Source organism: Hyperolius riggenbachi, chromosome 9 (assembly GCF_040937935.1).
Source record: "Hyperolius riggenbachi isolate aHypRig1 chromosome 9, aHypRig1.pri, whole genome shotgun sequence".
Classification (NCBI taxonomy): Eukaryota; Metazoa; Chordata; class Amphibia; order Anura; family Hyperoliidae; genus Hyperolius; species Hyperolius riggenbachi.
In genome coordinates this window covers 213,860,854-213,878,691 of record NC_090654.1, presented here as the reverse complement: position 1 = coordinate 213,878,691, position 17,838 = coordinate 213,860,854, and the positions used below count along the sequence as shown (strand labels likewise).

General features: G+C 41.2%; 1 protein-coding gene across 18 annotated transcripts in view; it reads left to right on the top strand.

Annotated features, from left to right (window-relative positions):
• Positions 1-17,838, top strand: part of FOXP1 (forkhead box P1) — a 1,092,253-nt gene that overhangs the window by 979,549 nt on the left and 94,866 nt on the right. For all 18 annotated transcript variants that reach the window (XM_068253977.1, XM_068253974.1, XM_068253975.1 and 15 more), the window contains one exon: positions 5,728-5,929. In XM_068253977.1, coding sequence (XP_068110078.1) covers positions 5,728-5,929 — 202 coding nt within the window. The remainder of the gene's footprint in view (positions 1-5,727; positions 5,930-17,838) is intronic.

Genomic DNA, 17,838 nt, shown 5'->3' with positions numbered 1-17,838 from the left:
AAAAGCGACAGGGATTTCAACACGTTCTTCGTTTGTCCAGAAATCGCTCGCCGCCTCCGCCGCACATCCAATTGACCACGATGACCTGACATCTTGCAGCATGTCCGATCAATACATGTGACTAATTTTGGCCCGAAATTGGTCACATCGTCGATTGGGCATGCCTTAGGCATGGATGATTGGCCACCAAGTCAAGTAGTGTATGGACACCTTATCGTTTACTATGGAAAGGAGCCAACCCTTAGGGTGAAATAAGTCTGATAGTTATGTTAAAAGGAGGCAACTGGGGAGAGAAGTCCATTAGTAATAATGTTACTTTGTGGTCCCCATATTTTTTTAATTTTTTTTCATTTTTTTTTTTACCCATTGTCCCTAAGTGTGTCAAAATCAGTTAGGCCTGGTTCACACTTGAATTATCCTACAATTTTTTGGTGATTGTGCTTTGCAATCCTCATGCAAGAGAACAAGAATTGCAATGGGATCACTGCCAAAATTAGCCATGCAGTGCGTTTGCGATTTTGCCACAGTGCTTTACTGATCACCGGTGATTGCTTGTTCTGTTGTCTCTAAAGCTGCATGTCAAGCATTGAATATAAGGCTAAACACCTTAAGGCTCCCTTCACACTGCATGTGATTGTTTTTACATCGATTCCGATTTTTAATCATTACTGCAGGCGTTTTTACCTCCGTTTTTCTGTTGATTGCATTCAGGGAAAATCTTTTGATTGCATTCAGAGAAAATCAAAATTGCAAATTGGAATCGGAATCGCAAAACGGATTTGCAGTGTGCAGGGAGCCTGATGGTGATGCGTTTGGACTAGGGTCCATTGCCTTGACTGTTTTTTCCTATCCTCTGGCACATAGGCCTGGTGCACACCAGAGGAGTTTTTCTGAGCATTTTGAGTTTTTAAATCTGCTACTAATGTTATCCTATGTGTCTGTGCACACTGGAGCAATGAGGTTTTGTAAAAAAAAACCCATAGCACATTGGTAAGAGCTTTTAGAGGTTTCAAAAGCTCTTCCCAGTGTAATGCTATGGGGTTTTTTTTTTTTACAAAACCTCATTGCTCCAGTATGCACAGACACATAGGATAACATTAGCAGCAGATTTAAAAACTCAAAACGCTCAGAAAAACTCCTCTGGTGTGCACCAGGCCATAGTCTGCTTCAGGCATTAGTGATTTTCAGGTTTCCTCTTCCCAGCCCCTCACTATTCTGTTCCCTTAATAGAAGAGGTCAGCTGACTCTTTTCCCTCACTTGTCACCAAACAGATTATAATGCTGCTAAACTGAACGGATAGGCTTGTGGCCTTTGCATGTGGTCAATATTTAATTTCTGGTACAATTGTTGATTATTGTTTCAATTTCTGTACAGATCTGTTCCATGGAGAGAGGAGGGGGACAAACGAGGAGGGGGACAAACAAGTCCCACACCATGGGGGGAGAACAAAGCGAAATAACAGCAGTTGTTTCTCATTTGCCAGTTAACAATCCATCATAATAGGTTATCATGGGATAGCTGTAGTGAGACAATAAAAATCTAGTATTTGTGTGTTCTTTACATGACCACAGGCGAGTATCCACAGCAAGTCTAGTTCCTCGCTGGTGGGCTGGAGAGCTGACTTTTGAAGTGCTAAACATTTTAAACAGGTGTTAATTGCGTTTGTTTTTCATAATCAGTGAGTCAATACATTGAAACTTAATGTGGTTTTCTTTTGAAAGTCTAATAGAAAAACCCATTTGTTGTCAGCTGTAAAGATTACAGCAGTGATGTAGCACTATGGGATGCAGAGGTTGTGACCACACCATCAGGGCCCCTGAACCTGAGGCATTGCCCATCCTCCTCCCAGTCTTCAGGCACTCCCACCCAGCTCTGCAATAGAAAGTGCATCATCTCTGCATGAGAAATATTGGCTAATCAGAGAAGGACAGAGGTGTGGGAGGGGAAAACAGGAGGGAAAGAGGCTTCAGCGGATCAGGCTGCATTACTTAAGTCCGAGGGGAAAGTAAAGCAGCAAAAAAGACAACCCAGCAGGCTCTGCAACTTCCTTTATGCGGCAGATGTACCAAATTAGAACGGAAACTGGGGAGTGTTGTTTTATGGATAAGAAAACTAAGAGTGATTTTTAAATTTTGGATTCCGTGGTTAGCATCCTTATTACTTGTTTACCAGATAAAAATAAAGAATTGATTTTATGCCCAACAGTTACACTTTAACAAACCATTTGTTTTCCTCTACATCCACCTCTCTCACAAAGTGGCTGTCTTTAGAAAGATGGATTTGGTGGTCTGTATCATGCCATTATATACACGGAGTGCTGTAGAGTGTATGACATTGTTGGGGGGATGTCATGAGGAGGACATACCCACAATGCAGTTTTTCCAAACAATTTTTTCTGTGATGTAGCGCAGCGTCATTTAATGAAAATTTGTTAAACGACATTTCCCAACTCATGCCATCTGTGCCCATCATTCGTTTTTGAACGACTGCAATGTTGGATTACATCCCGGAGGATCATTTCAATCCTCATTGACTTTTGCAGGTCTTGCCGCAATTGTGTAAACGAATAATGCGCTTGCAGATTCAGCAAGATGTATCGGGGAACGATCGCTCGTTGGCATAAGTCATCTGGCTGTGATCTGCCCGTGGATACCTAGCTTTAGCTTTTGCCAGTAATAGCTCCCACACCAAGCTGTCTAAAAACACAACCCACATTTGTTTCTATGATCGCCTCCATTCTGAATTTGGAGATGTTTCCACAGTTCACACAAGTTTGCATCTGTGTGCTGAAAAAAAAGACAAAAAAACAGCGCAAAAGGAGTACATTTGCCGAAGTTGTCTCTCTGAGTTAGCTTCCTGTAGTATTTCTGTGATGCCAAAGCTATGCGCTTTCTGAGGACAAAGGGAAATGAAAGAATACCTCTTCCAAACGCTTGCTTTACATTTCCCCTCCTCCCCGATGCACTCATTAGCATTGATCTGAGCCCTGACAGTAATAACGGGGTGTGTTTTAGAGAAAGTTATGTATTTTTTCAGCAGACACATCCATCAATTAAGCGAACAGTACTAGAAACCGAAATTAATGAGAGAGATAGGTGTGTTAATGAAATAATCATAGTGTAATCAATTTGACTGTTAAAAAGTGAAAAGCATTTCAAGGAGACAATATGAATTAATAATTTATGTCTCCAAGTGATTAATAAAAAAATGTATTTCATAACTAAGCTATTTGTCTTCATTTTAAACGCAAGTGCAAAAATATGTGCCTTTCATTAGCCATTAGTTTCAGCATTTCGTGCGACTTGGGTTGGTGCACAGTGGTTGGGTTCAGGCAAAACAATTATACAACATTTAAAGCTCAAATAAAGGCACAGATGTCTCCCAAGACCAGTGATAGCTAACCTTGGCATTTCAGCTGTGGTGGAACTACAAGTCCCAATTAGGAGATATCGAAAATGTTTGCAGCCAATAACTTTTGACTAGCGAACCACTATGAGCGATAAACTATTTTTCTTATTCATGGAGATAGCAGTAATGCCTCAAGCAAAGCATAGTGACCATGCCAAGAGAACGTGATTGGTTTTGGTGGATTTGGCTCAGCACTATGTTTTCTGTGTCTACGTTTAATGTTTTGCTAATGATGCAGCACTCTCGACTCCGCCTTCCATCATTGATTGTTCATTTTGAATGACTTCCATCTAACATGTTGACTAGGCTTTAGTAACCGACTGTGCCCATCTACCTACTCTATGCTGCTGATTGGCCAGAATATTTCACTGTGAACCGTTGGCAATCAATCAGTTGGCTGGTTGTAGTAACTCAAGGATCTCGAGTTATATAAGAAGGTTGGAAACTATTCAGCTGCTTTTAGCAAGTTTCCAGGAACATAGACTGCATGAGAAACGCTGTTACATTGTAAATACAGTAGGTTTCCAAAGAAGGGCTGCATCATCCAAAGAAACCTAAGTAGGATGCTACTGATCACTGATAGCCTTAGATCTGCTTTGACTTATCAATAGTGCTGCTTCTTTGTACCATAACCCATAAAATAAGCATGTAATCCATTTGATTAGCTGATAGATTTGGTAGAGACTTATCTGCTTTGATCACTCCCTGCTTTAGCACATGATTGTGACCAGTGAATCCGAGTCATCATAAGACCACACTGGTTACATTCTTCTCCATGGGTTCTGGTACACACAAACAACACCACTTGCTGAGGAACCACAATAGCAAGATGTGAGAAATAAGGCCTCATTGACACTGTAAGTGACACCTCAAGCAGAAATACTAATACCGAATTAACTTCACTAGATCCAGCTATTTGTAAATTGAGTAATGATCCTATTCAGTTGACTGGAGCCATTCCTTTTCAGTGGAGTATAACCCTTTATAAGGCCTTGTTTTTTCCGCTGTATTCCTCTGCAGTGGGAGATTTTCTGTGGCCTTTTCTTCTGCATGTCTACATAAAGGTCTGTAACTAGGAATCATGAGAGATCATGTCTTGCACATCAGACTACTATGATAATGTCTGTGCTCGGCTAAATTCAGATCTCTTCAACAGAGATGATCCATTTATCTTACTGATCTCTTCTATTGTACACCTCACATTGGAAAAAACATGAAATAGAATTGCCACATCTGTGTAACTAGCCAATCACAAAAAGAGAAATATGGCTATGAAAATACTTCACATGGGCCGGTTCACACAGGTTTCGGCAGGTGGGACGTTAAGCTTTTCTACATCTGAGCAAAAAGTGTTTGGCATTGGTTCTCTTCATTCCATCTTTAGGTTTTGAGCCCCATGGGGCGCACGGAACCGCCGAATGCAACCACTGTGGGTTGCTACGTGCAGCATCCCTAAAATTCTGATCAACCGCAACATTCACATAGTCACCAGCAAACAACGGTAAACACATTGCGATGAATGTTCCCATTCATCTAAATGCGGTTGTCCGTTGATCATAGCTGTAAAGGATGTCCCCGAAAGCCCATGCGAACTGGCCCTTAAGCTTCCTTCATAGCCAAATTAGTAGGTCTCTCATTCACAGGCCATAGTCATGTGATCACATGACACTTTAGGTTACTGGTATTTGTCGTTATATTAAAAAAAAGCAGTAAAGGAAATTAAGCAGATCTACTGCTTGCCTGTGCAGTGCTGGCGCGTATGATCCTACTTTATTTTTGCCCATGTCCGTTTGACATGGAAACATAATCCCACAAAAGGGTAGCTTTGTTTTCTGGAAAAGCATTATTATTTTTGTATGTGGTCAGAGGGTAATTGTGCTGCTGGAGGTCTTCTTTAAGCAGCACACTAATCTTGCATTTTATAGGTAGAAGCTCATTTGTGAAAATCATGTCGGATTTAATGTCATGGCATACTGTCGCTTTGCTGATTATACCCACCAAACCAGGATTCTCATGTCGTTTAACTCCTGGGAACAATTTCATTAAAACAAAGATAATTTGTATGTTGATGAGAATTCTCGGTTAGATGCAACAGGCTCCTTGCTACCATTTACCCCCCCTTCTACTTTTAAGATTAATAATCTCCTTTTAGTTAAGCAAATACCATAGCAGAAAAGAATGAACTGTTGCATTTCATTATCCTTTGTAGGGGGGAAAGCGGTTCAGTCTTTGTTTACTGACTCTTTTGATTTAATTACTGTTTGAGGAGGGCTGAATTAGCCGTTAATTGATTTAATTATCCAATTTGTTTGTTTCAGGCATGATTCCAGCCGAGCTGCAGCAGCTCTGGAAAGAAGTGACGGGTTCGCACACGGCGGACGATGCCGGCTGTAATAACCACAGTACTTTGGACCTGTCCACGACCTGCGTCTCGTCTGTGGTAGCTCCCAAGACATCCCTGCTCCTCAACCATCAATCTACCAATGGCCAAACATCACTTCTCACGCCAAAAAGAGAGAGGTAGGTGGAAGAGAGGGATACTGGGCTCCTTGTGTAGTTGGTGAATGAGTCTATGTACAGAATACAGTATTTTAAAAAAGTTTTCAAAGGCAGCTAATTATTAAGTGTTGCTGTACCTATACATACCGTAAGCGTGAAACTATGCGATCCTGATCAGTAATGCAGCGTACTTCTGTTACTGATTTTATCCACGTGTTAACATGTCATTTCCAGTATGTACATTATAAGCGTTTATTCTATACCTATGCTGAAAGTATAGAATCTGATCTTTTATACTTTTCATCACTGCTTCTACTTTTCATTTTTTTTTGTATAATATTGGCTTATTTAATATCCATCTTCAGCTTTTATTACTATTTTGAGTATGAAGGAGTATGGCGTAAAGATAACTAATTTCTTAATGTGTAAACAGTTAAATGCTAGTTTTTGTTGCTATTTTAAAACAGAGCTAAAATCAGTAAAAGGGGTATATTACATTATTGATTACAGCCTTATTTTATGTGTAGCAGATATAAAAAAATATATATATCTAAGGAGAGAGAAGCCTCTGGATGGCCATGATGCTTCCCGTGTCTTCCTGAATCCCACCATCGCTGGTCAGGACCCTCTTTTAGCTCGCAGCTAGAACAGCCTTCTTGCACAAGCAAAGTCATACCATGCCTGGGGGGAGTACAGCCACGCGTGCGCAGTAACACGAAGCTGCTCGTTAGAGAGCGGCTTTGGCCTACTGCACAGACACAGCCATACTCATGGCTGAACAGTACGGTCACACTTGGTGGGAAGCCCAGCCATGGGATATTATCCGACAACCTCTTGTCAGGCATGTTAAGAGGTTCAGCAACAGTGGGGTCGAGGAGGACATGGAAATAGTCCAGAGGCTTCCCTCTACCTAGTTAAGAATCTAATTTTTATTTTTATATGTTCGCTCTTGATACCTTTAAAGTGATATTTTTCTGATTATTTAGTGTCTATAAACTAACATCACAGATTAAATTCTACCTGAGGTGGTGTTCATAATTATTGAACTAAAGCTCCTGTCATGCACACAATCAGAATCAATTTTATTTCGCCAAGTAAGTTTGCACCTACAAGGTGCTGATTCTTCTCACACACAGCCTTATCCTGTTTCCCCTTCTCTTTGATTTTAGAGTGTGATGCCATTTGTCAAAGCCAGCTCAAGTCTAACTGTCAGGTCAGTCATGCAGACTGAGACCCCCAATGCTGTTCACTACCCTTCCCAGATATGCCCACGCCATCACATCAATATATATCCATTTCCTTCTACACAGTCCTTAGAAACATAAGGACCGCACGCGGCACGCGGAAGACGGGTATGGACTGACTTCCTGTAGTGGGTGTATATGGGAGGGCCAGTGCACAGTCAACTTTGACAGCTGGGTTTGTGCCGTCTGACACATAGGAATATACTACAGTTTACTAGACAGTGAAGGTGGCAGGATAAGGCTGTGCCTGGTTAGTTTAATCATTCTGAACCCACTTCAGATACAGTTGAAGTACAGCCCCTCCCCCAAGGTATGTGTAACTGTGTTTTTATACTTCCGTATACCCCTACCCCCAGTTGTGCACAGAAAGTGAATAGAAGCATTAAAGTCAGTGCCTTGGATGTCTGCACCCATCTGTTTCAGCTCTCCAGAAAACAATGAGATCACCATAATTGGCAGATGGATTGTTCCCACTTGTATGAGAGATGGTGGCACAGACTTTCAGATCAGACAAGTTGAGGCCTTTGTTCAGTTCGCACCTAGGATTTGGAAACTTGCCTGGCACACAGGAATGGATTTAAGCGTATAAGAAATGTTATTGCTAAAAGTGCTAGTTACACTTAAACCAGACCCATTTCTAAAAACGCTAGCTGCATGTCTGCCCTACTTCTCCACTGCTTTTAATTCACTGGCAATCACTGACCCAGGAGAATACAGATCTGGTGTTCCGAATCCATTGTGCCTACACTAGTCATATGCTTCTTGCTGGTGTTTGACTCATAAAGTACAGAAAATCAGCATAGTGGCCAGGCAACTGGCATTGTTGTAGAATATGGTTAGCAGGGGCAGCTGTCATAATCAGGGATGGTCCAGGTGAAGTTGATTTCACTTTTAAACTGATTAGGTTCTCTTCAGGGAGGTATTGTTTTCATGAACATCACTTTCCATGATCAGCAGTGACATGTGCTCTTTACATTTGCTGGGTGATTTCTGAACAACTCCTCAAAAAATGTCTTCTCTTTAAAAAAGTGGGGCAATCCAACAGTGTGACTATAGATAGACAACAAACCATTGGTCTTCAGGCCAATTCACATGGGCTTCAGGAGGTGGCGTGCTTAGCCAATGCAAAACCCTTTGCTGCAACCAAGCAGAAAAATATTTGGCATTGCTTCCTGTCATCCTTTCATTTCGGTGTGTTTTGAGCCCCGTGGGGGCCACGGAACAGCTGAACTCAACTGCTATGGGACGCTACATGCAGCATCCTAGGAATTTCGATCAACCGTGGCATTTGTGCGATCGCTGGCAAACAAAGGTAAATGCATTGAGATAAATTCTCCCATTGATCTCAATGCAGGCGTCGGTTGATCCCGACATTAAGCGATAGCGATGGACACCTGCAGAAGCCTGTGTGAACCAAGCCTTACTTTCATGATGCGGTCATGTTAAACAAAACAAACGCACTATCACAGACACCGCTACATCAACATGACATTCACAGCCAAGCATAGAGTAATTGGAAAAAAAAGGATCAGTCTCAAAGTGACCAAAATAGTGCTACATCACCACCTCATGTGCGCTATTTTACTATTATCACAGAATTTGCAATATATGCTTTGAACCCAATGATGAAGCAGCCTTTAGGAGTCACAATATGTGCATCAGGGCTCAATATCACTAGAAGATTCATTTCTGTGGACAGTAGTTTTTTTTATATATTTAATGCTTAATTGGTGTATGATTTAGGCCCAGTGCACACCGAACGGTTTTGGATGCGATCCGCCGGCCGCATCCGCCTTTAAAACCGCTTGGCTAATGTATTTCAATGGGATGGTGCACACCGGTGGTTTGAGGTTTGTAGCAAACCGCAAAGGTGCCTCCTCCTGCACGTTTGCGGTTTGCAGAAGCATTTCTGCCTCAATGTAAAGAATAGGGAAAATGCAAACCGCTCTGAAAAACGCTACATCAGAGCGGTTTGCCAGGCGTTTTTGTTACAGAAGCTGTTCAGTACAGCTTTTACTGTAACAATATGTGTAATCTGCTACACAAAAACGCACCCACAACCGCTAGGTATGTTTAGAAAACCTCTCTAAACATACCTAGAATTGCTCTGAAATCCGCTCTAAAAACCGCTAGCGTTTTGTGGACCTGCTAGTGGTTTTGGTGTGCACTGGGCCTTAAAGTTGTGTTTTAAATGATGCTGGTTCTCGAATGAAACGCCCGATTGATATCCTCTGTTTTCTCTTTGTATATTGTACTCTTGATGAGAAGAGGGCGGAGATGCTATTCTATATAATCTTCTTATTGTCACTTATACTTGTGACTGGTCCTCTTTTATGCTTTGTATGCTTGCTGTCATTCAGTAGCCTACAAGGCCTGTTAGAATTGTTTTTACTTCTTCTGACTTGTTCCCTGTGTGTAATAACTGCTCAATACTACGGCAGAACACTTGGTTATATATATTGGGCCAGGTCCATTGATCTCTCACACGACACCTTCTCACTTCTTGTGCGTGTTTAAATAATCCTGCAGGAAACGTTAATTTTTGAGGTCAGCGTCTTTTCTTGGCGCTTAATAAATCCATAATTTTCATACCGCTGGTTTTTAGGGCAGAACTGCCGAGGAAAAGTGTTGGCTGGCTGCATGCTCAGATGAAGCACCTGGCTTCTGTTTAAATCCTTCACACAATAGGAGCAATTATTTCATTTCCCCAGTGCAGAGGTCACCACCATAGGATGTATTTTTAGGCATACAGGATTTACAGTAAAGTGTGCAACAGCCGACATGTAAAAGCGGCTTGCTGCAAACGGCAGTCCAGCTGGAGTCTGTTTCACCCTCAGTTATGAGGCGAGTTCAAGCCTGTAATTCTACAGAGCACTGAATCATTCATATTTAGTTTTAGACATTCATAAAGGGCATGTTGACATATGATTTCCAACATATACTATGCACTGACAATATAATACGTTTTAACGTAAAAAATAAGAATACGAAAACAAATTCAATGTGAATGACCCCATTACCCCATTGATTAACACGGGCTATCAGTTCTGATGCATTTCCCCATTGCTGAGAATCACATGTGGTGTCTTTGTGCCCTAGGTAACTTATAGGTGGATAAAATGTATTTGACCAATAGCACCGCATACTTGCCTTACTGTTTATTATCCCTGTATTAAAATACTGGCATCTCACTCTAGTTATGTACAGTAAAAAATACACCTCACTAGTCCGCAGCTTGAAGGAAAAGAATACTAAAAGCAATGAGAACATTTTAGAAGCACATTTTTAAGCAAGGATCAACACATTTTAGATAGTTTCAGTTTATCTTGTAGATACTGAAGGTGACATTACAGTATTATAAAATCAATAATGCAAGTATACTGTATTATTGATCAGGCCCATATTAAACACATTTCAAGCACTATGAGAATAACAACGCGCACTGAAAGAGTACTTCCAGTATCAAAGAGAGAGGCTGTCATGTCAGGCTCTGTCATAATGCTACTGGATCAGGGGAGGGGATTCTCAGGGGTAATCACTTATGTGATTGACTGTAATTCATTATACAGGTTAGTACTCCCCCCTTCTGTGTTGCCACGGCCAGGCCCCAGTTCGGCAGATGCGTCCTAATTGGTGGCTGCTGAGATGGGGACGGGCCATGACAGTGCAGGTGGAGAATGCCACAGAGCTTCGGAAACATGGCTAAGACTGTAACAGGGGGGAAACTCACCTTTCTAATGAATTACAGGCGAGCAGGTAAGTAATCAACCCAGATACTCTCTCCCCTCCCCCTCCCCCCTTCAGTGCTAGCTGTAGCAGTGCTGTCTGCTTAGTTCACCATACCCTTATGCAGTTTTGGAAGAGAACTTCACCTCAGGCTCTTCTCTCTCCTCATTGTTAACTGTAAAAATGCTCTCTTCAGCCAGTTTGAGTACAGTACATAATTATTGTAACACAGGTACCAACATGTATAAAATATCTAAAGCTGGTTAAAAAAATGTAGCCAGAGGAAGCGGGCTGCATCTCGTGAAATGCGTTGCATTTGGTTTTAAGTGACAATTAAGTCTTTCCTGAGAATGACTATTTGGGTCATCATTTGTGAGGTAAGTTGCAACATGTCCGATCTGAATTTTGATCGATTTTCCGCTTGATTGATTTCCATAGAAGAGAACGGAAATTGATCGGAAAATCATTTGAAATTCAGATTGGACATGTTGGAAAAAATCGATCTGGCAGGTAAATCTGCCAGAAAAGTGTATGGCTAGGTACTAGCATTAGAACTCTAGGACAGAGAGATCAGGCAGATCCAATCTCATAGATCATGCTGCCTAGAAGAAGACAGAGCACTTACTTAATTTCATTTGCGTCATTCTTAGCTGACTTCTCCATTTCAGTGGCACTTTGCTAAATCAGTATGTCAAGCCTTGTATTTGCTAAACTACTTTGATTTGTTTATGTATCTGCTCAGCGGAGAAACAAAAGTAATGTTTAGAAAGGGGGAGGATAGATTTCCTGTTTCAGAATAAAATCACTAGTTCATATTTTGTTTTTTTACTTCTGAAGAACAGCACAGAAATCAAACTGATGTATACTTAGTGTGAAATTCTAAAGTAGTTCTGTTGAAATCAAACTATAATTGTGAAAGATAAAGAAATTATATTGTCTTGCAGCATTTAAAATGCTACTTATTGTAGTACCTAGATTACCGTATATTTATAACTGAAGTGACAAGAATATTGAGGCTGCCATATTTATTTCCTTTAAAACAATAGCAGTTACCTGGCAGCGCTGCTGATCTATTTGGCTGCAGTAGTGTCTGAATAACACCAGAAACAAGCATGCAGCTAATCTTGTCAGATACGACAATAATGTCAAACACCTGATCTGCATATGCTTATTCAGGGTCTATGGCTAAAAGTATTAGAAGCAGAGAGGATCAGCAGGACGACCACGCAACTGGTACTGCTTAATAGTGTTGTGCACTACGAGTAGCTACCTATCTACGAGATATCTACCTATCTACCTACGAGATATTTTTTAAAAAAGTCATTTTTAAGCCCCATCTACACGATACGATTCTTTGTACGATTCAATTACGATTCTATTTACGATCCGATTAAATCCGACATGTCCGATCATGATTCGATTCGATTCAATTCGATTTGCCATTGTTTTGCAAAGGCAAATCGAATTGAATCGAATCGAATCATGATCGGACATGTCGGATTTAATCGAATCGTAAATAGAATCTTAATTGAATCGTACAAAGAATCGTATCGTGTAGATGGGGCTTTAGGAGGAAGATAGATACGGTTGATTATTCCATCAGTTTATTTTCACCTCGTGTTTCTGCCCAAGAATTGGTTGAGGTGTATGCTAGTACCCAGTCAGATTCTACGTGCCATAAGTGCAGGCTAAAAGATGAATGCAAAACCTTGCCTGGTTGCCAGGGACAACATCTAAGCTATTTTTTAGCCCATGTTTTTAGAAGCGAGGTCCCTTCCTCTGTCACCATCTGTGTACCTTTTGACATCACATGTTTCCTCTATCAGTTCTGCAAACTTTGCTATCTGCATTCCCACCCAAAAGAGAGGAAAAACAGGCACGTCTAGAGATCTGGAGCAAATCTTTCAATTGTTTTGAGTGTTCAATCAGCACAGCTCTGGGAAAGTTCATTTGAACACACCCTGTATATACACAAAGTACAAAAACAACAGCATTTCTGCGTTTCCTTTTACACCTCTTACATGATAACAGACAACAATATTTGATAGATTGCCCAGTTTCCATATCACAGTAGCTGATTAACTACATAACTGGTGATTTAGGCTTTTTAAACAACTTTATTTCATGCGTGTGTGCTGATTAGCTCTTGGGTAGACTTATTATAAGTGGAAGTGGTAGGAGGTAGAAGAGCTTCAGACAGACTTGCTGAACTTGTATATGTATAAAGTTAAATTGATTTGTTGCATTGCCATTCTTTTCTATTTTGCCATCTCTTGACACAGGAGACAGCAGTAATACCTCCTGATATCCAGCTAGGAGAGTGCAAAGTATCTTCATTTTTAATTCTCTTGTGTACCTATTTAGAAGATGATCAGAAATGCTGTTATTATTACGAAAAAGGTGTTGAGTAAAATTGGGTCAAGGTGTAATTTGGCAACTATCTGCATATGTTTAAGTATTTGAGTAGGATACTTAGCATGTGTGCCAGTGAACCTAAATGTTCTGCCAGTTGCACCTGTTAAAAGACTGTGTGCCTGGAAGGAAAAAGCCAGACTGACCAGCTCTTAGTTAGTTATTGCTGTACTTACAAAGTGCAGGGGCAGCAAACAGGGACTCTGGGTTCCTAGCAAATCCCCCGTTCAGTGGTAGGTGTAGGTAGGAGGAGGAGTTTAATGTGAGTTAGAAGGTTAGGTAAAGTGATAGTAGAATATTGGTAAAATTACTGATATTCTACTTTCAGTATTATCCAGTTCCCAATTGGCAAGAGGGGGGGGGGGGGTAGGTTAGTGCTAGGCATAGGTAGGAGGAAGAGGTTAATGTGAGTTAGAAGGTTAGGTAAAGTGATAGTAGAATATCTGTAAAATTATGGATATGCTACTATTGGTATTAGCCAGTACCCAATAGTAGAATGACAGCCAGATACTAGGCAGCACCCAACCATCCAAGTGCAACGTGCTCAGGTCGACGTTCCTCTGTCCCCAGGAACAGTGGTAGAAATGCAGAGAAGAAACCCAGCACTGTCTTCAAGTTTGTATTAAGCTCTTTTATTCAAGGCATAGGAGGATACAACATAGGACAAGCAGTGACAACGTTTCGAGAGGAGCCTTCTCTCTTTATCAAGTCCACAAGCTCTCATGAGGGCTTGTGGACTTGATAAAGAGAGTAGGCTCCTCTCTAAAGAGCTTAATACAAACTTGAAGACGGTGCCGGGTTTCTTCTCTTCGCACCCCATTCAGTAATATTACTGATATTCTACCAGCGGCTTCACCCGGTTCCCAAATTTGCGGATGCCATTTTTCAGTGTACGCCCTCCCCCGTGTAGTAGTTCTCACGGTTGTAAACCCTGCTGGGAATCTTTGTTTGTTAATGGGTGTTATTGAATACTGGTGAAAACCACAATGTTTCTACTGCACAGTCCTGTAATTTGATGACTTCACTTCCTGTGAGGCTGGGAGGGGAGAGGTGGTAACTAGAAGAAATTTGGCCATACCCAAGATAGATTCCTTGCAACCTTTGAATCTGTAGGTCGGGTGGCACAAATAATAACAGCATGGAAGAAATTAAAGATAAACTGCACCTCCGGGCCCTAGGGCCCAGTAGAAGGTACCACAGCTGCTATAGTTACAACCCATAATGCATCTAGAAGACTGTAGTTGAGAGATCCAGTGCATGAATTTTGTGGTGCACAATAGAAATTGTTATGCAGTCACCTGTTTTACATCCCACCTGATGTCAGTGGAGATAAAAATCCCAAACACTCATGTATTATATGTATGGGTATAAATGGACAGAAATATAAACATAGTGCTTTAATGCGCCTTTGTTTACCTATAACTTTTACGCCCTTCATCCTGGCTTCTTTCCACCCTTTTAAACACTCGTATAACTTTCAGACTGTCTACCAGTTGTTCACAAACCATTTTCTTGTTTGTCTACATAATTGCTATGCATTTTTATGGCCTGTTTATATTTGCCTTTTATTACAGAACACCACTGTTTAATTTGGAAGCCCCTTTGTACAGGTACACTTAAGAACACACACACCTCTCTGCGCTGTATGGGAAGGTTCCTCTCTTATTTCACAATGTTTCTGCAGTTTACAGATTGATGGAAAAGGAACAATGCGTTTATGTCCTGGCCTGATTTCCGTCAAATGATCTGATTTACGCTCTTGCTGTCTCCGCAGAGAGGAGCAATCATCTTTTCATCTGCCTGCACAAATTGATTGAGCGCCACGCTCTAGAATCTCAGGGGTTAAATTGCACCAATTACCGTCTTTGGCTTCCCCGCCGATCGTGTTGTAAGGTGCATGCCATCCATTTGTAGAGTTGATTGAATTATGGGGCATCTTTACCCGTAAGTGAGCAATATATTATACAGAAGGATGCACATTGACTTGTTTTAAACATCCGTGGCAATCTGCTGAGTACCGGTTTCGTTTCATATTTAACACACACACAAGCCAGAGCACCGAAGGAAAGAAAAAAAAATACTTGCAATTGCTGTTTCAGCAAGCATGGCAATACTTCATACAGTCAGTGGAAAGATATAGAATCATTGTGCATTTAGGTGTGAGAACACTTGAGTTATTGAATTTCTGCTTTCAGGATCGGCATTGTCCTATTAGCTGGAAATTAAGGTCATGAAACAAAAGTCTTCCAGTCGTCTGCGTTAAGCACACCAGGCCAAAAATAACCGTAATTAATTATTCTCCAAGCAAATTTCCTTTTGTGATCCTGACAGTGTTCTTATTTTTCTAAAGAAATCGTTACTGTGTAAATTAAACAAAAAAAAAAAAATCACAATAATTATTTTCAGCAACTGTCTTCATTTTTTTATGATCAAAATGTAAATTGTTACTCCAGTGATAAAGACACTTTTCAAATGTGTACAAAATCCCCTAGTCAACAGTAATGCAACTTCTATTGCGTTGCTGATGTTGCTTCTGAAACCAGCTATGATGCTGCAGCAATTTCCACCATATTTATGCAGCAGAAGAAGCCTCATTTCTTTACTTCTGTCACTCCTACTCATGCCTTACTTTACTCAGGCATCCACATCAAATCCTTACATCAAAGGTAAAGAGGCGCCCAAGGATGTATAAAATTAGGTTAAAAAACAAAAATAAGTGAGGTGGCTTACCTCAGTAAGGACAGTCATCTGCGCCAAACAAGGTTTATTATGCACAGGCAATGTGTTTTGCGGGTGCAAGCCCGCTTCCTCAGGCCAATACAGTGCCAGGACAGCTGTAGCCAACAGTATCGAATCCTGCTTGGACACCCCACCTCCTTACGTGAAATCCTTAGATTGCTAAAAAATGATCAATGAGTTACAAATTTTCAAAGCTGATGTAAATATTGTTTCAGTTTGTATGTAACTTGGAATCGGTCAAAACCAACCAGTAGGAACTGCCTGCGATTGGCAACAAGCTTTAAACCAAAACTAGCATCTCCCTGATCACCTCTGTAGGATGATTCCAGGGTAATCGTTTTTGGCTGGAGTGAAGTGATCGAAGTGTCTTGAGTGAAATGTTGGAGAGTCTAGCAGCTGCTGAGTGAAGTAAGGCGTCAGTAGTAGAGCTGGAAAGTGGCTGGTGTGCAGAAATGGGGGCAGCCGTACTCATTTGTATCCCTGGCTGCATGCTTGTTCCAGATCAGTGATTCAGAAACTCCTGTGAACTGGTAAAATTACTGAATGAGGTAATCACCAACTAGATAATCTCAGAAGAAGCCATTACACACCTCATGATTGAGAAAGCTTCACATGTTCTTAATGGAGCATTGTCCCCTCGCCCTCCCCTGCATGCAGAAAACTTCTGCACTTTGACCACTAACTGGCCCTACACTTCTAGATTTCCACCCAATGTAATTGATTCAGAAGGTATCAATTCTTACCACACACTGCACATCAATTTCCCATGGATTCCAGAAGGGAATCTATTCAAAATCGATCGAACTGCAGCGTTGCACTGTTTGATGCAGTGCAACACTATGGGCCTTCAATCTACCGATGCTCTCAGCCTGCCCCCGATCAACCTAAATTTTCGTTCCTGTCTGACCGATACTTACAATCCATCTGACATTTTGAGGAATTGATTCCCAGCAGATGAACTGAATCTGTAGGGAATCGAATGGGAAAGTCAATGAGTGTGTGTGCACTTTAGGCTAGCTTTTCTTTCCATTAGTAATATTGCATTTCAGGACTGTCACTTGAATGGCCTGACCTGGAATGAAATACCCTATTATAAAACTTATATATTAAATAAATAATAATGTTAGTGAGTGCCTGGAGGTCTATGGATGGGAGTCCCAGAGAAAATGTGCAGCACAGAAGAAGTTATAAAATTGTAAGCCACTGACTTGACTGAAGGTGTATTATTTGACTACAGAGTGGGCTGAAGATGTGTATATAGTGAGAGTCTATGGTGGAACACGGAGGCAGCATTATTTCATCACCTTTTTCAGGAAGCTGATTGGCCAAACAGTGAACAGAACACAAGTCTGACGACTAAGACCCCACCCTCCCTGTCCATAAATAAAATAAATACATTTAGAATCTCTCGTTTACACGGGGAAGAACATTAGCAGCGTCTCCGGGGTTTGGAGCACAGCAATCAGTTAAGGAGATAAATAATCTGATTTGGCATGACACTCTCTCTCCTCTCTTTAATTTGTCTTACACAAGGAAAATTATAATTAAATCACTCAGAGTAAACCCCTGAGTGTAGAGGAGGGGGAAACCAAACACACAGTTTGGCAGACATATCCAATAGAGACCCAACTTCCTCCCCATGGCGCAGGGAGAAGATATTTATCAATATTCAGTGGCGTTAAATCATGAACGGAGCTGCGTGATCTGCGGGGTGGTTGCCTCCGCTACCAATCAAGCCTTGTTAAGATCCCTTCCTCTCCCCATCACGGGTGCTTGGCATCATTAGAATTCCACACTTGCCGTGTTTAA